Below are 22055 nucleotides of genomic sequence, written 5' to 3' on the forward strand. Positions count from 1 at the left end.
AAGAGTTTGTCATTCACAGAGAAGGAGGCAGTCATTGTCATCATCATCCTGCATCATTTGGGTCTGTCAGGTCGTTCTTTGAACCTGACTGAATATTACTTACCATCCACGGAAAATCATTGCAATTTCTGCTTTTCCGCGGCCAAAAACAAAAACATTTGTTTGTTTTTTAAATCTTGTCAAATGATTCGATTCTCCCAGAGCGAAAAATGTCAGAAAATGATATTTAATAGCCGGGCACACAAAAAGGAGGAAGGAAAGTAACAAGGCGAGAAAACTAACAAATAAAAGTAACAATAAAGTTGGTAATTGTTTTGTGCTCCAGTAAGTTGCGAGATAGTTGAAGAATAAACTGCAAAACAGGTTCATACAAACCCTCACAGACTCTGACAGCAAGCTAGAAACCGTTCTTAATGATAAAATGCTTGTGTGAAGAGAACAGCCGTGCAACTCCTTGTTTGAAATATTCCTCACATTCCATTACAGTTACACATTTTGCAGCAAAAAAAATTCAAACAAGACATATGTCTGGATGCCAGTGATATACACCCTGCAAAGCTGGCCGAGCTGTCCAGTTCAATGACAGAGGGACCTGCATGGGCTCGTCACACAGACCCGGCCCCTATCTAGAGTTACAGGGTAACACGAGAGTCAGTGGGGCGGGGAGGAAGCCCAAGGGAGGGAAGACAGGAACGTGTGTGTGTGTGTGTGTGTGTGTGTGTGTGTGTTTTTTGATGTTTGATGCAAGTCTGATAGAAGGAGAAAGAAAGCAAATTAAAGGGGCGTGTGTTTAGGGAAAAGGGAGACTTGTGAGTGTGAGGAGGGAGTTCTCTAAGTTTTCAAAGACGCAGCAGCACACACTCCACTATACTGAGAGTGTTTGCAGAGACTTATGACAAACACACACACACACACACTCCAGCCTGCACACAATCAATGGGTTAAGATTCAGGCACACACGTGTCTCGGCTTATGAGCAAAGGCGTTCTTGACATGTTGGTAGACTTCGGACCCAAAGGGAATGAGAGAAGAGAAGAGAAGAGAAGAGAAGAGAAGAGAAGAGAAGAGAAGAGAAGAGAAGAGAAGAGAAGAGAAGAGAAGAGAAGAGAAGAGAAGAGAAGAGAAGAGGAGAGAAGAGGAATGGGAGAAATAATTCTTTGGGTAAATCAGTTCATCGTTGACGAGGACTGAGATGAGACCAGGAGGACCATCTAGTCTGTAGACATGGGTAGGGAGCGCCTCACCTGGGGGCTACTGCTGCGATTGGGTATTCTGCTCACCGCTGTGTGTCTGTGCATTCACATATACCTGGACATGGAATGGCAGAGAGCACCTGCAGCTCCAGAAATGGAACGCCCCACCCAGTCCGATCAGAACAGAATCAAACTGGTTTCTGCTGAAGCTGAGGAGCAAGACAGGACGATTAAAAGAAGAATTTCATACGTCCGGACTCTAAAGAAAAACACCCCAGGTAGGAGGAGGCGTGATGGCCAAGAGGACCCCTCACCAGCATGCTGCCCACCTCTCCGCCCACACAGAAAGGTACGTTTAATATTCCATCATCTTCTGGCTTTTTAATTGCTGCAATTACAGATTCTCTGGAGGTTCTTATAGATTGAGCGTAGCGGCACACGCAGCAGCTCAATGAAGAACTTTCCATCCCTCTATGTGAGTCACTGGCTTAAAGTTCAATAAACTGGGGGGGGGGGTGAATTAGGAACAGACAGCATGATCGATGCATGTTCGGTAAGGGCCTCTGAAAAATTTTTAAGTTAAAGAAGGAGTGGAAAGCGACTTGGATTTATTTCCTCTTTGACGTATGTTTGCAATTTAAACTAGTTTTCATCCAAACTACAAATCAGAGTCCATGAAGCCCCCCACCCCCCGGCTGATTTTTAACTGCTGCAACTTTATACAGTCAGCCCGAACAAAGGCAAACTGTCCACTGGAGCACAAGAATATATGAACCAAAAAGACACATTCACATTCTCCTGGAGCCTGACCCTTGACCTGTGTAGGGTGTGTTAATTCGTCTGGCTTAACAAAACTCCCACTTGTGTCTTTACGCATCCCTTCGAGCCTTTTGTTCTCCTTTTGATTCATGTCAGTACTAGCCAGTGTGTTGTCTGATCTCAGCCCCCTTGCCCACTTATCCATGTCTCTCTTTAATCCTCCTTTCTTTTCTCTATCAGCCCTTTATTGTCTCTCTCTTTCCTGTATTTTTCAATTCTTGCCCCCCTTTTGCCTTTAAATCTTTAATGAGCGAGACAAACTGGAGACCGAGGAGCAGCAATCCTTTAAATGGTATGGAAATTCTGCAGGGCTATCATGCCGCACTGTGCGACGGGCACTTGTGCACCATTAATATTATATATCACCATATGCTCACTCTCCTGGCTTTTTAACAAAATTTGTCACACACGCTGCCCTGGAGGGGCCCTGATGAATTTTCAGTCATCTGCTGCTGCTGTTTGACTCTTCTTAACACCCTCCCCCCCCAGTTTCTCTCGGCTCAGTGTCTTATCTCCAACATCAACGTTGTCTTTTGCTCTGTCATGTTACCTTATACCTCCTGTGTCTGCTCTCGTCCTCCCTGTTTTTTTTCACCTCTCCTGTCTGTCTTCAGTCTCACCTACTAATTGTTACCCCTGTTTCTCTTTCTCTGTTTTTCTCCCCTCTGTGAACTTCTCTCTCTCCCTCTTTCTCCTTTTGTCTCCCCTTTGTCTCTAACTAGAGTACAGTCACGCATTACAGATGAAATGATGGGCCACAGGGCAGCACCCTGAAAGGAAGCTGACAAGAACACCTGCTATACTGTATCTTCACTTAACACCAGCGAAATTCATACAGTTATAAATGTCAAATATCATAAATGTGGTATTTCAAGTTGAGTATTGTATAACTATAAAATATACAAACCACACAGCGGCAGATTTAGGCCAGAGTGATGTGTGAAAAAAGAAAAGAAAAAAGCAGAAAGAAATGTTTTGCTCCCATCTGAAAATATAGGCTGTTTAGTTTCATGCCTTTTTAAATGTATTTTAATGCAGTTTTAGTTTAAGTTTTGAATCCAGAAATGTGTTGTAGCAATAGATATTTATGTTTCTAGTGTCAAAACCCCTCATAGAATAATATAAGTGATAATCTTAGCCTGCCTATACCATTAAAAGGTGAAATGAAAAACGACTGACATCGAGTTGAACAGGCAGACGCCATGAATTTGCTGTCCAACAACTGTGCAGCAGACACTAATGAAAGACATGGAAGCAGGTGCTCGCCTCCACTTCTATACTGCAGTTCTCTGCTTGCCTCTTTATTAGCACTTATTTCCAATTACATGCTCCTGCTAGTGGGTCTGGTGTCTCTTATCCCAACTTAGATCCTGGTAAATTGTTTGTTTTGTCCTTGGAGGCAAATGTTGATGCGATTTGACTGAGAGCCATTAAACTAAGAATCCTTGTGTGGTTCTAATGAAACACCATGCTTCCAGTCTACCTCCACTAATTTAGGTAGTACTCAGTCAAAGTCACCAAAACACTGACTTTGCAAAATTACCTATTGTGTGGCTCTGCATCTGTAATATGAAAACATCTTGACTTATTGTCTTGTATATTCAAGCTTCAGAATCTGTGAAATCACAGCTCTGTCTCCAATTTCTTTTAATTCAAAACATCACCTTCTCATGTCGAACTACTTCCTGCCAGAAGAAAGAGCATACATTTTTACTGCCTTCTACTCCCTCTTGCTTATTCTGAGAGGTTTGTTGTCTCCTATTTTTCTGGTGATAAATATTATCTCATCCTATCTGATCTCATCCCGCCTTAGAGTGATTAATTGTTGGATCACTTTCCCACCATCTGCCATTGAATGAAGCCAATCTTAAGCATCTCCACTGTGTAGCAATGAATTATTATTATTATTATTACTATTATTATTATTATTATTATTATTATTATTATTATTATTATTATTATTATTATTATTATTATTATTATTATTATTATTATTATTATTATTATTATTATTATTATTATTATTATTATTACATCCCGCAAAGCGGTGATATATTGTAATTGTCAGTGTGTGTGTGTGTGTGTGTGTGTGTGTTCGTTCGTCCACCAAATATCTTCACGACTGCAGACAGAAAGATGAAACAAAAAGCACATTAGATAAATAGTTTGTCACTCTTATCGCAGAATTTGTGAATCCGTGTGGTTCATGGAACGACAGCGCAATAATATTATTATTATAATCTTTTTCTGCTCATTAATTTTATCAATTCTCCATGCACTGTGAAGATACAGCGAATATTGCTCCAATTTCTCTGAGATAGGCCAGCTGTCACTCACATGTCACACACACTGAAACATAACACCAACAGGCAGGCAGTTCAAAGTTAGATACATCGTCTAAGGCAGGCGTCTCCAACATGAAACAGTAGAGCAGTGTGTTGCTGTGATCATCCTGTGATGTGGAGATGACAAAAATACATCTGTGAAGTAACAGATCTTTTTATGTTATTTCGCAAAGACGCTTACAGCAGATATTGGTAAATCAGTTTTCTTTATTAACCTGTTGATACCAGCTACAGTAACTGATTGTGAGAAATGCAACATCAACAGCTTTGATAAAGAAAAATGAAAGTTACCACCTTCATGGGCCTGTCAGTCCAATCCTCTAGGATAAAACAAAATACTTGCAATCATATGTATTTATTTGACCAAAAGTCATTGTTATGATTGAAGATCAATTTAATTCTCATCACGCAGCATAAGACTGTATAATGAAAGTTGAGCTTTAGTTCTCTATGCTTCAAATGGAAATAAAACTAAAACAGCTAATGAATAAATAATCATGTCACATAATTATCGTTTGATCGGTGGAATGTGAGGATGATTTGAGAAGAACTGCCGATTGTGGGGAAAAAGCACCTCCAGTCTGACTGAATGGACGTTCATTTGCTCCGAACCACTGACTCATTCAGAAACAGAAAAGACCACTTTGTTCTGTTTGTTCCAACCACAGTCAACCATGTTTGGGCCTCCTGTGGAATTCCTAAAGCAGAAATTCAATGACCTTGGTTATTCCTTAGAAAACTGACAGACTTTTGATTTTTTTTTTAAAAAGGAAGGGGGAGGGGGACCTTTTTAGAAGAATGAGTGAGTTTGACTCGTGTAATCCCAAAGGTGTGACTGGAGCCAGTTCTCAGGCACCTTTAACCTCTAGCTGGGGGAATTTGTGAAACCAGGGAGTCACTAGAAATCCACTGCTGCAGACCAGACAGGTCACCAAAAAGAGTACCTGCAGTAAATCCTGAATGTACGTTACAGATTAAAATGTTGTAGCACTTATGACCCTACAATGGTGGACTTTGTTTCTCCAAATAGTTCAGCATTTTGGAAAATATGCATGTTTTCATTTAAGCCAGTTAGTTAGATAAGAAGAATGATGCTTCTATTCATGAAAGATAGGCAAGGAGATCATTAGACAAACTCTTCATCTAGATAATACATCTGCTTTCAGCTGTTGTGGTAAGCTGCAATAAGAGGAGAAAGGTGTGGATCTCCTCACTGAATTTTAGCAAGAATGCAAACAAGTTTATTGTCCAAATCTCCCACTAATGCTTTAAGGTTGTCTACAATGCTGACAGCGTGTCTCATTTGAAAAACAGATTTTTAATTGGGTTTAATAAGCCTGTTGTTTAGCATCACTGCTTGAGAGCGCCTCACAAGAGGCGGATTAAATGAACAAAGTATTAAAAGGCTTGATGAGCTCTTTGTTTTGTTACATGTTTGGTTGATCAAACTGCAGGTCAGTTAGGGGAAACTTGATTGATTGTTGACTAGATGTCATCTTAAGTCATCTTAAGGGGTACAGAAGCTTAAGGTTGTATAAAACCATCAAGACAGTGGTTGTTGGATGGATACAACGTGGAGCAGGAATCCTGATGAGGATGGACGGATTTTTTTGATGCTGAACCTGATGGAATGGAGTTGATAGGTGTAGATGCAGCACATTAATCCAGCTGAGCAAAAAAACAGTTTCAAAATTTGACAGCCATGAGATGTCAGCTAATTGAGCTGAAAGCAGAAACGGAGAGAAAGTGAAGGAATATAAATAATGAGTAACCATGAGGATAATCAGTCAGCATGATTGAAGTTGCGCTAAGCTTCACTGACATCGCATGAACCCCAACCTGCCTGGAGACTCCACAGCTTTATCTTCCCAACACAAGATTAGCATCCAAATCCAGCAAATGAAAGCAGGAAGGTCTGGATCCTCTACCAGGCACTGGAGCAAGATGCACAAAGAAACCTTTCAAATGATCAATCAGCCCCTCTCACACAAACCTAACGATTTAATCCCCAGCAGCAAGGATTGACACATGCTTTTCTACGTGAAAGACAGACTAAAGTGTATCTGGAGCTGAGAAGATATACTGTAAATGTTTTACTGTGTCATGAGCAGAAATATTATGGATCCCAAATTAAAGGTGTATTATTTAAAAATTTGCTATGAAAGAAAAGGTTTTGTGAGTAGAGGATGAAGAGCTGATAGATCCTGATCCATACTTTGAATTCCAGATCCATCCCAATCAAGCTTCAAACAGATGATCAGAACCACATGTTTTTAGATGAACAGAAGCCACTCAACGCACATAACGTTACAGGCTGAATAAACAGTGGGGCTGTTGTGTTGCTCCTATCAGACAAAGACTCCTGCTGGAGGGAGGGAAAAGTCAATGTCAAACTGTCAAGTCATGAGTTTTGATCGTACAATACACCCCTCAGACTTGGACATTTTGTCTGGAACATTCCACAAAGTTCTCAGCCTCCCTTCCAGCTGATATGAATGAGTGCATTGACCTCTGAAAAGAGACGCCCTCCCTCCAATCCTTGCCACGTACCTAGAAATCCTTGTCCATGAACACAAAGATTCAGACAGATCATGAATCCCTGCTTCTAACCAACAACACTTTTTTCATCACCAAAACACTCTGGTGTGTTTTTACAGTGGAAACCCATTTGAGAAGCATTAGAGGTGCACGTCTGGTTCCAAAGACAGCAGATGGCACTTGGCCCCTTAAGCAACACATTGCCAGGGAACATCAAAAGTAATAGCAGAAAGAGCCTGTGTTGCTGTAAGCCTTGTTTTAAACTTGAATACCGCTCTGCCTCAGTGTGACACTAATCTCACAACCATGAACATCAGCAGCTTAGCTCTGAAATGATTAGAAACATTCTAGAAATGTGTAAGAGTCATTTATGTGTTACAAATGGACGTAACGGTTTAAGTTGAGAGAGAAAACCTCCCTGTCACTTGTTGTTTTTTCTTGCTCCATTGCAGTACGTAAATGTCATATGGTGTTCAGTGTTCTCCCTCTGCTCTTCCCAAAGAGACAGATCAAACACAGAGCTCAGATCTGGGATGCGGTCCAGGTAGACAGGCTAACAAACACACACACACATGCTTGCTAACTATGAACCAACAGGCCATCTGTCTCCGGAGATTTGGGCCAAGAGGACCTGATTCAGATATAATGTAAACAAGAACCAATGCAGTCACAGACTGCAACATCCCGCGACACCCCTGAATTCACGATTTTACCCTGACCTACTTGCATAGGTCAAAGATCAAAGCTAGTGCTCTGACTTACTGTCATAGGTCAAAGCACTAGCTTTGATCTACGGTCTTACTCACACTTACTCAACTGCCTCATGAGCTGAATTGTTTTAGTCATTTTAGTCCATGTTGCAATGAAACACATGCACACATAGTAAAATATAATATCCTACAACCATGAATACATCCGGCTAGGGTGTGCTGTATTTTCAGTGTGTCAGCTACACAGATGAAATCACAGAACAGGAAACAGCTATTTTCAATTAGCAACAAGGTTAGCATTGGTTACAGATAAACTGGAGAGGGAGGGAGCAGACGGCTGTGACTCAGGCAGCATAGTGGTCGTCCGGCGGTTTGATCCCTTGGGTCCTTGTGGTCTACATGTGTTAGTGATTGTGTGAATGGTGATCACTCATGGTGCACAGCGAAACTTTAGAAAATACAAGACTTCACCTCTGAAACAGCTGCCCCTTAATGTGTTTTTTCTATTTACAGTGTTATGTAATAATGTTTAGCTTCACTATTGCAAAATAAATATTTCGGTCATTACTTCACTCACTCTCTCTCTCTCTCTCTCTCTCTCTCTCTCTCTCTCTCTCTCTCTCTCTCTCTCTCTCCCTCTCTCTCTCTCTATCTCTCACACACACACACACACACACACATGCACAAACACTCTCTGTCTTTCTGGAAATGCAAACCATATGTGGGTTAGTTGGGCTTCTGTGATGAATGAAGGACAACATCTGCACCTCGCCCTCTCTCTCTGCTCCCTACACACACTATTTACCTCTGCCATTGTCTCATGCATCCCTTCATTCCCCCAGTGGCTTCTTTACTGTATCAATCAGTCTTAAAGACTCAAGATCAGCTCTTTGAATATTACTGTCTTTATTAAACTAAGATCAGTGTAATCCTCCGTTTTAATTCTGTTAAACTCTCCCTGCCTCTGACTGTACTGTGAGCTGGGATTGCCTGATGAACCCGAAGGAATAAAGACGAGGCTGCAGGAAGAAAAGGCAGCTGGATCTGTTCCACCTGTCGTCTCCAAGAACAGCTAGAACACTGGAGTTCAGTAAGACGGGCAGCTGTTGCTCTATCGACAACTGATCTCATACAATTCACATTTGCTGCTCCAAACATTCAGGGGTCTGATTTGTCCGTTAAATTAAATCTGTGATCTGTTTTCTGTGTAGATTTCTCATCCCATATAGTAAGGTTGGCAATATTCTATGTTTTGCTGATCATCAACAAATCAACGCATGAATATACTTGAAACACAAACTGATTTAATCCATATGTAGTATTTTGTTTGAGTTTACATTGCCTGCTATAGCTTTTTGCACAACTACTGTGTACAACCTGTAAGAATCTATTTAATCCATTGAATGAATAACACGGCCCTTTTTTTACAAGGGCATGATTTATGAGCATTGTAATTTATTGTGAGTCAATAAATAAATAAAGACCTCCAGTCAGCAGCAGAAAGAAACATATCTTGTTTTCTGATGCAGGAGGAGACGAGGTACAGATTTCTAAAACAATATATTATTGTAGTAAGCACAAATTATGACTTATCAAGATAAACTAAACTAATAGAAGAGCATGTACATGGAAATACTAGGATAATATAGTCTCTTATAACATAAAATATGGCAGCATTAAAGAAACATAGGGAGGCTAATAAGGATTAACGTAAGGTAAATAGTTTCATGAAAATAAATCTTACCTATTAGTTTTTGTATGTCACAGCATAGGTTACATCAGTGGTAGTTATTAATATGAGGCATACATAATCATTATTCATAATTAACATAGTCCAGCTGTTTAATTTCTGTTTGTGAATAATGTCGCTGTTTATGATCACACTCATCACGAAAGTAGATTTGATCGCTTTTTCTGAGACTGTTGTTTATCTAGTCTTGTTTCCTTAAATTTTAGTCTTCAAATTGGCGAGATCAAAACATAAATGAGTTCAACACGGAAAAATGAATTTAGACAAGGCTTTAAGGTTAAATGTCATCAATATGTCACAAACTGTTTTAAATATTTTTTTATCAAAGTCAAATTATTTCCTGAACCTCGACCAATGTGAATCCTTCAGATTATATTTACAGTTTGAGAAAATGTTTTTTTGAAAATAGAATTTGCAAACCTTTACCAAACGGAGTTTTTTTTCTAAAACCAAGCACATTCAGTCCGGAGTGTTGTTCACCTGCACTCCTACGGTTTCTGAAGTAGTTGTGGAGCAGATGTGAAGGTTAACTTGATTAAAAGTCACTCAAAAATCATGTTCTTGGCCATAGTTGTTATCTTTGCACTTCGTACACAACACAACTCCTACATTGTTCTGAGCATCAGTCAAAACGCTGCAACCTTTTTAATTTCTCACTGCATTAGCGCCAACCGAAGCCACTAGAAGAGAGAGGCTAATGTGGCGAAGCCACAAGCTGTTTTGCTGGAGTGCTGTCTGCTCACTCATCTGTCTCATGTTTTGACCTTCACCTGGGAAAGAGGTATTGTTGAATTTTTACATAAGCTGACAGGAAAATATGGCCTGTCAAAGAACATTTCTTTCCATCAAGATAATCTATGATATTTTTTTTTAAAAACCTTCTGTCTGCTGTTAACCTGAAAGTTTTGACATCTTGGCTGCACAGCCTGGTGGTACTTTTCCTCAGTATGTGGACCCCGGTGAGAGTAATTGCAGAATGAGCAGCAGCAGATCTGACACTCAGCCACCCTGGTACTCTATTAACAGACAGGGCAGGCTTGGCAGCACACCTCCTGCCACCTTATGGCTTTCAGATGGGCAGATTACCTGTGGCTCCTGCATGATAAATGATGCACCAGTTGCAATTTGCTCACTCAAGCACTGATTATGCCGTGCACTCTCAGATTCACACTGTTAGCAATCATTATGTTGACTGTGTTTGTTCATGTAAATCCATATCCAGGTGTGTAATTCTTCATTTTCTAGTCTATGTTTTTCCATTTTCTAGTCCAGCTCTCTCTCTACTTGCCACTGCTCCCCCCTCCACCTTCATTGTTCTGGCAGACAATCTTTTCTTGTTTTATCTAGTCATCTCATATTCACTTATCCATCCTCCCCGCCCTGAGGGATTATTCACGCTTGGCCTGGCTGCTCACACCTCTCTCACAGCGAGCTGAGTGACACAGATCCGCTGGCATATCCAGCTCCATCCAGACCTGCAGAAAGACACCATAAAGAGTGAAAAAAAAAAACATCATTAAAAAAAACATTTCAACGTCCCTAAGAAATAGAAGGAGAAGTGCAGAATGAAAGTATGCAGAAGAAATACTGATAGATACAATTCAATTAATTTTTACCCCTCGGGGAACAATTTTATGAACTTCAGAAGAATTCAATTAATGATTTCTTTTTTCCCATTACTGAGAGTATATCTGCTTTCAGTGATTGTGCGTCACAACTGACACTTCAATTAATGTCAATTCTTACACAGCAAATGGCTCCTCAAACTATTCACACTTCCATTGTTCAAACACGATTAGCTTCAGCTGCTTTAGTGCTTCAGCCTGAAGTTCATGCACTTCAACTAGCGCTATTTTTTCCTCACAACCTCCACCTCAACTCAACATTCCAATCAGCTACTCTGAAAATGACATCAAACCCTGATAACGGCTGTAGTTCAGCTGAAAAATAAAACTAACTTCTTGCTAGCGAAGTGACTTGAACGCTGACTAGAAAGATGTAGTTCATAGTCGGTGCTGCAGTATTTTTCCTACTATTTAAGGGGTGCATCATGTGAAGGATAAGGTTAGGACCCAAATGCGGAACCCTCGTGGAGATGCTTTCATTCATATTTTAATCAATAAAGCAAAAATCCAGGAAACACAAGAAAACTTGTGTGGGCAAGAGGACAAAAATAATCTGGTAAAGAACCAAAAAAAGGACCCCACTTAAAAAAGCATCAGGCTAAACAGATAAGGTGCTCCTTTGCTCCTCACCTTTCATCTAGATCATGTGAAGTTTAACTAGCAACTTCTCAAATGCTTCACTATTATTTTTTTGTTTGTTTCATGTGGTTATTTCAAATATTGTGAGATAGAGGTCTTTGGATGAGACTCAACAGATGTGAGCCACACTTTTCATCTGTGATGTCCCTGAGGTGCTGATCCCTGGTTGGTGCCTGACTGAACATCCTGTTAACTCAAATCTCATCTCTATGATGAATCAGCAGTTATTATGACGTCATATGGCATAATACACACCTCTACAGTCACGGATCTCAGAACTTGTTGAGAAGAAAATGTATTCTTGGAGATAAATTTTCTTTTTTACAAGTTAATTTTACAGGAGGAACAAAATCATTGCAACCTGAGAGGGAAAAAAAAATACTTGAATTAAAAACTTCAGTCCGTGGGGCAATGCTGCTCTCCAGTGACGTGTCAAATAAACCATGGATTCACTTACCTTTCTTTGAAAAGTCAGCCAATATTACTATTCTGTGCATTCATTCTTCCCTTTCTACTTTTACCCCTCTCAATTTCTGGTCATATGCCACCCCAAGACATATCAAACTGCCAGAGAGTTCATTGTCACAGATATCTGTCCTCTGATCAGTTAAGTCCTGTTCCAGGCTGATAAATGGAGCCTGAGAGCTGAGCTCAGTAGCTCGGTTTGCAGATGAAAGGGCAGCCTGTAGACAGAGAGCCCTGGGAGTGTTCAGAGTCCTGGGGTCGCTCATGAGTAGACGTCTATGCATAGCAAACTCTGACACTGACACGCAGCCTTGTCTTACTGCTCTGTGAATTTCCTTGAGCAATACTAATTGGAATGGTAATTCTGTTATCTCTGGTATTTCCAAGAGAGTTATCCATTAGGGGATCTGAATCGAACTTTCGCTGCCAAACATTTTTAGCTGTCTTGATTTGTTTCATGAGAGGCTGACACTGGGTATTGCTGTCGTAACAATAGGCACAGAAATCAGCCGGTGTTTAGTGGTTAAAAAAAAAAGAGTCAAGGTCCTGAAAATACACTAATAATAATGCACACCCTTTATAATAATGGTATCACATATTAGATTTTTTAATTGAGATAATCACATAATGAAACCAATAATAAAACACAAGTTGCTATGTATTTAAATACTATGTACACATGTACTATATACATTTAGTTACCAATCCACATAGAGCATCACTAATCATATTCTTATACTGTATAGACCACGAGGTTTTCAAGTAATAGGGAGATCAGTGCAGTCAAAGGTGGGGCCAAGGTGGGGCAATGGGTAATGCTGTAGCCTCACAGCTAGAAGGTTGTGGGTTCAAATTCTGTGAAGGTCTGTGTGAAGTTTGCATGTTCTCCCTGTGTCTGCTTGGGTTCTCTTTGGGTGTGTGTGTGTGTGTGTGTGTGTGTGTGTGTGTGTGTGTGTGTGTGTGTGTGTGTGTGTGTGTGTGTGTGTGTGTGTGTGTGTGTGTGTGTGTGTGTGTGTGTGTGTGTGTGTGTGTGTGTGTGTGTGTGTGTGTGTGTGTGTGTGTGCGTGCATGTGTTTGCGTGTGTGTGTGCCTTGTTCCCAGGATTTGCAAATGGGATGGACTGCAGAAGACAACAGACTAAAACCCATATGTGCACATAAATCACCCTGCATAATTATATTGATCATCCATCACTGAGATAATCATTTTAAACAGAGACATTGAAGAAGGAAGGAGAGATGACAAATAGTGAGAAATATGCAGAGTATAGGAGCCAGAGGCAGATATAGAGGACAGGAAATATAGGGAAACAGTGATGATATAATAGGGAGAGGAAGAGTGGAACAGAGACACAGCAAACGTTCAGATGTTTTAATGCTGCAAATCGCTTGGAGGCTGAATGCCAAGCAGCGATCACACAGATCCAGTTCTGCAGCTATTGTAGGGACAGCTGAATCTATCTGTTGGCAGGGTCAGGATCAGCATCACTGGAGGGGGAAATGGCACACTTGATGCTGTCATAGACAGTGTATTAGCAGAGTGCTGTGAGTGTATGTGTGTGTTTATATACTTGTCTACAGTGCGCGAGCTTGAACCAGACTGAAAATAAATTGAACAAATCAGCAAAGAATGAGTTTGTTTCTATTGTCTTTCCTTCTTTCTTTCTTTCTTTTGGTTAAGTGTATGAATCCTACCAATTTCTTATAAAATCAAAATGAGAATTGACCCCACTGTGACCTCCAGCTCCTTTTTGCAAATATCTATTAAAGTCATAGTGTTTATACTCTGACATTACAAAACTAAACTTGACAGCCCAACTTAAAGGAAAGAAACTGAAAAACAGCAATAGTATAGAAGTCAAACATGTGATTATTTTAAACACACCTGATGCTTCTATATTACTCTTTGCCAGATAAACAACATCAAACAAGCCTAACCATGTCTTCAGCAGCCACAAAACACTGGTGAAATCTAGTAAAAACTCCAGAAACTATGCAACCTGCAAAATCCTTTGTGACTACTCCATCCTTCTCTTTCGTTTTCTGTACTGTTGTTTCCACCTCGCTGCCTGTCCAATAATAACAAACAGACACGTTCCTGCAGGAGTGAAGCGATGACGCAGAGCTCTGAGCCACTGCAGCCAACTGATCTTATTTTCCCACTGTCAGACACAGCTGAGGTTTCAAAAGTCCTTTGTATGCATATAGAATTCCACATTTTACTGAAATAAAAGAGTGAATTGCATAAGCAGTTCATTTGTCACCAATAGACACCAAAAAAAACCCTTGAATTAGTACACTTTTGTCAGCAGTTATTCATGAGCAGGTTATAATGCCTGAAAGATTTACTGTCCTTCCTAGACTTTAACTGTCAATTATTAATAATTGTGTGTGTGTGTGTGTGTGTGTGTGTGTGTGTGTGTGTGTGTGTGTGTGTGTGTGTGTGTGTGTGTGTGTGTGTGTGTGTGTGTGCGTGCGTGCGTGCGTGTGTGCGTGCGTGTGTGTGTTCTCTGCTGCAGACTCCTCGGTGGCACATAGACTTGGCGCCGTGGGCCAGTGACAGTCATTCCCTGGAGGATGAAGCTAGAAGGTTCCTCAGTTACATCACAACACCACAGGTGAGCAGTACCTGTGACCTCTGACCTCTGGCGGCTCCTCCACCCAGGTCATGTTCTGGGAGCAGGTTTGTTTGTCTATTTATCGGTTGACTATTTTACTCCAGGCTCCAAGTATAACTAAGACCAACAAGATGGAGCCTTGTAACATGGAGCAAGAAAGAAAATAATTAGATTTCTGAACAGCTCTTTATCACACAGTGGATACACACATTGTTTACACTTACAGAACAAGTAGGATTTAATAACTGGTTGGTCCCTCCTGCCTGGCTTGAGAGAACAAAGCAGTGAGTCAGGGATATAAAAAGATGTGTTCTGATTGTATCACAATAGTTACTTTCTGGAGCACAATTAAACATCCACAGCAACCCTGCAGGAAGCTGCGATGAGGCTGCACTCCAGACGTAGTGTATCTCTTTATACATGTATGACACAGAATCAGATATGATCTAACATGTCCATCTTTACACCATGTGTACACTTATTAGTTGGGGGCCACCGGATGACAGGCCAAAGGCTGATGGCCACACATTGAGGTTTTTGAATATGCTACCACATATTTCTAACACCACAAAAAAATCCTAGTTTGATGTACTAATTTTTATATGTCATCATGTAGATTAAACTTTGGTGGTGCAGTATGCTGAGATGCTACTTCCAGTACGAATATGTTAGAGTTTCAATTAGCTGCACCTCCACCATCAGCAACAATAATCTAGTAATTCAACTACAATGGTCACAAAAAGGAGCGTACTATTTCTCTCTGCCAAAGCTGCACCATACAAATGTAAAAGAATGTAAAATACTAAATTGCATCTGTGTCATTTTACTTCAGTATAAGTATTAACCCAAGTAAAAACACATCTAATGTGAATTTACAATAAGTCAAAATATAATTGAAAACTGTGATTACATTGAATTAGTAGATGGACAATTTTGTGAAGGGAAGTACGTAAGGACAAGACACGATGGAGGAATGGAGACAAAATTTGACAAGTGAGAACATCTACATGCATGCTGGTATTTCACAGTTTGAATACAAAGATGCTGCTAAAATGTAATGTCGTCAATCCCTTTACATCAAAGTCAGTTTTATTGGTGGAAAGGGTGATGCATGTGTCAGGAAACGTCGTGTATCACTATGTTAAACACATGCAAATTTTTTATCTGCACTCCTGTCCTTGACGGGTCTTAAATAAATCATGCAGGCAATGATGTAAAACATTAAATAAAAGAGCGTAATGGAAATATCAAAAATAAAAAAAAGGGAAAATATAGACCATCACACTCTCTGTATTTTTTTTTCATTTGGATTAGAGTAAAGGCATTAATCAGGCAACAATTATTTTTTATACTTATTGGTGTGGTAGTAAATGGTTTGGAGAGTTCAGATGTTGGCCTCAGGGATAACATAGAGGGTAATCCTAATGCTCACTTTATTAAATTATTGCCTCCTGGCTCTTAATCTATGCTTGACGCATCTTTTAATCCAACTCTCAACATCTTATTATCCAAAATATTTAACAAATATTGCTTTAGAGCCTCTAATGTCAGCGGAACATCTGTGTCATCAGGCGAACGGAGAACAACAGCCTGAATACCGGCGGGGGAATGAGCGCAGTAACATCTGATACGGATGATTTACGGGTCAGATAGGAAGATGTATTGTTTGCTGTATGAAAGACTGGGAAAGAAAACAGGTGTGTTATTTCTCTGCACATTGTCCTAAACTGACTTGGAGCAGCTTCTGCTGCTGTTATTTTGACCCCTCTTTGTAATCAGTATCGAAGCGCGCCTGGATCAGCCGGAGCTGAGCGGCGCGTCTTTCACATTCAGCTCAGACGGAGAGAATTCGTCTCGCCTGACGGAACACATAATTCATTTCTGTATTGATTACCCAACAGATGGAACTCGCAATACCTTGATTCACCCGTAATCAATGAAATTATGTGGTTTAGTTGTTCGGTTTACTTTGATATTTAATTAGTAAAGTGTACAGGTGAATCATGATGTGCTGCTACAACATGTAAGAAATAAATGTACTGACTATTGGAGAACTCCTGAGATTATGGGACCTTATCGTTATTTTGAAGGTAATTCAAAGTGTGTGTTTTGGGGGGGGGGGGGTTCTAAGCAGTGTTGTTTTTCAGCAATTTATCAGTTCCTTCTCACAATGCACCCCACTCCACGCAATGAAGCTCTGCTCGGTATCTTCCACAAAGCAGACGAACTCTTGGATAATTAATGTGCGCGCGTATTTACGCAGACGCTTGCGCGTTTACGCTGGGTAATCGCTCACTGCGCGTCTGTCGCTCAGTGAGTGAGTGAGTGTATTTGTGGATAGCTGTCCATCATCCACGTTTGACAGGCGCTGGTGGAAAGGCGCTGGACTGCGCGACGCGCCTCATCCGTAACGCTGACTGACTGACGCGCTGCTGATGCTGCGGTTACTCAGAGAGATGGCTCCAGACATAACCGTCCTATCAGTAGCAGTCAGTGCACCTTGTGATCATGCACCAGCACGTACAGATGGACGTGCGTCAGCAGCATGAGTTCACTGGAGCACATTTTTTCCTGACGAGCTTCATAATGAACCGTTAATTCATGATGTGCTCAGTGAAAACTCTGTCAGGTGTTTGTTATTGTGTTACAGCTCAGTATTCGGTATAATGGCGTTCAGCAAGTGTGTGAAGTCTGCAGATGTGAAAGTAGGAGTGATTGTGCTTTTTTTCTTTCTTTCTTTTTTTTCTTTTGAAGTTTGTGCAGTGAATTCAGATGAATGATTCATCGGGAACACATTGACGAGCACGACAAATCCAAATGCAGTGAGATTTTATTGTACATTATTGCACCAATCTCTTATACAACACAACTCCTGTGCTCTAAGCTCACAAGACGACAATGCACACACACACACACGCACGCACAAACGCACACGCACACACACACGCACACACACACACACACACACACACACACATACACACACACACAGCTAACACAGCTGTTTCTGGACAACCTGGTTAGAGGAAGGGGTTCATTCACTTGCTACAACAAATGTTTCTGTAGTTTCAGGCTGGAGAGGTTTATACATGAGGGACTAAAGCTCACAGGTGGGCAAATTGGTTCTAAGGGTTGGACCAGACTGGGAGTAATAATTAAGGCCACAGAAAATGGCAAAGTAGGAGCTGCAGCATCTCAACAGAAAAAAAAAAAAAACCAGACTGGGGGCTTCTAGTGGCCAGGCCCCAATTCATGGGGATTGGCAAGGCACCTCAGAGGAACAATTTTTTTTATACAACCTTTATTTAACCACATAAAAACTCATTCAGATCAGGATATCTTTTACAAGAGTGACCCACCCCAGAGATCAGCCGCTCATATCATAAGAACAGTAACATTTTAGTGAGAGTACAGATTAAAACATACGATTTTGGAGGTGGGGCAGCACGGTGGCACAGTGGGTAGCGCTGCTGCCTCGTCAGCAAGAAGGTTCTGCGTTGAGTTCCTGTCTGTGTGGGTTCTCTCCAGATTAAAGATTAAACTCCACTTTAATGTCCCCAATGGGTAAATTATCTTTTCACTCAGACTGTACATACTATACATACATATATAATATATGTATTAGACATGCATACAATGTCGTGTACAGACCCCTGAAACAAACACACAACACACTAGGGGCCCAGAAGGCCTTCCTCTCACCTCTAAAATCATGCAGCGTAGGTAAATTGGACAGGCTAATATTTTTTGGTGAGAATGTGAGCACGAATATTTCTTTGTGCGGCGCTGCGAAGGGCTGGCGAACTGTCTGGAGTGTACCCTGCCTTTTGCCTGTAACCGTTTGGGATAGATAACCCACAACCCATATTTCAGATAAGCTCCTGAAGATGAGACAATTACAGCACTGCAAGAATGAGAAGCATAGCAACTGTTTGTTTTCTGCCATTAAGTGCAAGAACACTAAGCCTAAAACAGTCTTATAAATTAGGATCAGTCAATGGGCATATCTGTGAGCACTCAGAGAAGGGAAGTTTGATTTTATTTAGAAATCACAGTGGTGTGTGAGCTGACAGCCTGTGAAAAAACTCTGAGACTGAAACACAATGTCCAAGGACTGGACACATTTGGATGACACACTCAACTAAAGCATGTCTCCATAGTAAAGAATGGGTAGAAGGTCACTGTCACTCATTTTTCTCTGACCCTGAGATAAAAGCATTTTCTATTTCCCCGAGAGAACCGCGCTTCACCCAACATTTTGTTTCATCATATAAATAATCTCATTTGTACGTGCTGTAAATGAAAGCTCTTCAAACCAAAGTACTTGTATTTAAAAACCCACTCTTGGTTTTCTTTTGGATGCTCTGTGTGAGGGAAAAGCATGTGTTTGGCTTTATGTGTGTTTAAAAACTAAATTAAGATCATATAAATGAGAATGGATGACATTAAAAGCAGCTTGTAAAAACTAAGAAGTCGGAGTAAGTGAGGTCAAACATCAGCGTTGTCTGCATAAAAATTATGCGTATCATTACAGTGGCTTGGATAGTTTTAAAATACAATGGATCCTAGCACTGAACCTTGGGGCACCTCTTTGGTAATGTCTAGAAAAGGTGATGTAGTTCCAGCCAGCTGAACACATTTTCTGTGGGATAGATAGATAGCTGACAAACCAGGCAGCTGCATGTTTAGATAAGCCAATGCGATGTAGGGTTTGTATCATCAGGCTGTCTGCTGTGTCAAATGTTTTTGACAAATCAATAAAAAGAGTGATGCAATATATTTTGCTGTCCAGAGCCTCCATTAAATTATTCAGGACCTTCAGTGCAGCTGTGGTTGTACTTTGCTGTTTTCTAAAACGAGACTGAATGCTAAAAAAATAAAACAATTTAGCTAAAATACACAACTTAGAAAATATAGAAGACCATGGAGGTCTATGGGCATTTAGATAAGGGTGGGTTTACTGGGTTTGAAAGAATAACACCTTAGTGTAGGGGAGTCAAATTAATTTTTACCGAGGGCCACATCAGCATAATGGCTATAATCAAAGGGCCAGATGTAACTTATAAATGTAACTAAATATAACTCAATGTAATGTAAAATAAACATAAAATAAATCTAACTACTCCTCAATGTCAAAATATTTTTTAATTTATTACTTATTCAAGTTACAAACATTGCAGTTGCACAGAAAAAACATATTTGCTTGTTGCTCTGTTCTAACTTGTATGCTCTCGCGGGCCACATAAAATGATGTGGCGGGGCCACATTTGGTCCCCGGGCCTTGACTTTGACAAATGTGCTCTCATGTGTTCCTCGATGGTTTATTTATGGAACCAATGAATCTTGAAATCTAACCTACAGTAATGTACAGTGAAACTGAGAATTAAAAGATACCTAGTGAACAGTTTCAAATGTATTTTTTATGAGACTGAGGGAGCAAAGAGCTATGAATTCATGGTACACAGTCATCATTCTCTGAAACAGAACATATTTTGTATGCACTTGTTATTTATTCTTTGCTGTTTTTTATTTGATGCACATTTATACACTTTGGTTTTCACTATTAGTTTTATAATTGTTTAAAGACTATAAACATGTACAGAATTGCACATGTTCAACGTGTTTACGATGGAATGATGTGAAGGAAGTTTCATATTTGTTTTTCTTACCTTCTTTGACTTAATAAAATGTCTACTGACTGAAGCTCTGCATGACAACAATAGTTCCAGTGCCAAAGGTGTTGTTAACCATTGTGCTGCAGATGTGGTGCACATTTTCACTATGTATACAGTATATACACAGATTATTCAGGTATACGGTTAATGCAGACATACAGACACAAACAAACACAAGTAGAAGGTTCTGGGTGAGTCGCACTGACTGACATTTAAGCGTGACGCTTAAATGAAAGCATTTTCTTTGGATAATAAAGCTAGTTTTTTTTAAGTGTATCTTCTATATGCATGAGACAAATACTTCAATAAATATGTCTACATTTTCAGCTGTACAGAATCAAATAACGCTCAACGACAGCTTGCTTACTATGTTATACATAAACAGCGACAAAATTGTGGACAGTCCTTGAATTCTCCCGTTGAGTGTTTCATGTAGGACAGCCGCAAGTTCAGTTAAGGAATGGAGTATGAAAAAAAACCTGACAATCTGAATTCAGTCTGTGGATATTTTACTGCATATAACGTAAAACAAATACGTGATAAGAGTTGATAATCATCTTCCATCCATCCCTTTGTTGCTTCACTCTTTTGTCTTGCTGATGTACGAGCCTCATCTGCACATCATGATGAATAGCATGCATATTTGCAGCCCAGACACTCTAGTCCAGGGTCAGACTTTGAAGCAGCCTACAAAAATTTATGACTATTGAATTTGCGTCCAGATATGTCTAGCAAAAAAAAAAATTACAAATGAGAGCAGATGAGGTATTTTGACAGGCATTATTGTCTTAGAAGCTGCTGTGAGTACTCTGCTACACTCGCTTTATTGTCTTGTGTGTAACTAAACACATACATGATGCCTGGCCTGTAGATTAATGCTGCTGAAGACACACAATCAATGCACAATCACACACAAACCAGTCTGTCCTGGCTGTGACCGGTTCCATACACGCTCTAAACAGTTTATGGGGTCACAGATCATGTGACTCATACATGTCTGGCCCCGACTGTTCTTCTAGTGTTTACATAGCTTCACAGATACTCACAATGTGCATTGATATTTATTTTGTGTATGACACTGCGCTCTGTTTTCGTGCTCCTGTTGGATCTAGGATGCACTCTTGCTTTTGCTCAAAAGTCAATAAAATTCAGTCCTCGAGTGAAAAATATTTAATTTCCTGATATCAGATTGTTATCTCTACAATGTAGAACTCCAAGTTTGAGCCTGCATAATCATAACAAGATGTTCCAAAGTTGAGGAGGCCACTGCTATAATGTTTGGATGTTTTTATGTGTCCAGGTGTCGTGTTCATCGGTGGTTGGAAACAAGAAGGCTGCCCAGCAGGGGACCAGTGGCCCCTGGGCTGCATGTCTGGACCCAGAATACAGCCTGGCCCACAGAGTACAAAGCAAGCACTGCAGGGTTTATTCTTTCGGGTGCGTACAGATACACTTCCACCAAACAGACTGGTTCCCTTTAGTTTACGCTTATTACCAGAAGTCACTAACATTAACATTTACTCTGGGGTTGGCCGGGTACTCGTTTCAGACGACTATCCGGTACAGATAAAGTATTTTTGACGAGTACAAGCACGATATGAGTAAAACTCAGCAATACTCCTCCTCGTGCTGAAGGAAAATCCTCATAACCTGTCATGTAGTGATACAAAAGTCAACGG

At 40.4% G+C, this 22055-nt stretch overlaps 1 protein-coding gene across 1 annotated transcript in view; it reads left to right on the forward strand.

Moving 5' to 3' along the window:
* The first annotated feature begins 843 nt into the window (after nucleotides 1-843).
* The window catches only part of mettl24 (methyltransferase like 24), a 32139-nt gene continuing 10927 nt past the window's right edge, over nucleotides 844-22055 (forward strand). Inside the window, exons 1-3 of the mRNA XM_068342256.1 lie at nucleotides 844-1542; nucleotides 14603-14701; nucleotides 21677-21813. Of these exons, the coding sequence (XP_068198357.1) occupies nucleotides 1225-1542; nucleotides 14603-14701; nucleotides 21677-21813 (554 nt within the window). The 5' untranslated portion in view covers nucleotides 844-1224. The remainder of the gene's footprint in view (nucleotides 1543-14602; nucleotides 14702-21676; nucleotides 21814-22055) is intronic.

Source organism: Antennarius striatus, chromosome 19 (genome assembly GCF_040054535.1).
Source record: "Antennarius striatus isolate MH-2024 chromosome 19, ASM4005453v1, whole genome shotgun sequence".
Classification (NCBI taxonomy): domain Eukaryota; kingdom Metazoa; phylum Chordata; class Actinopteri; order Lophiiformes; family Antennariidae; genus Antennarius; species Antennarius striatus.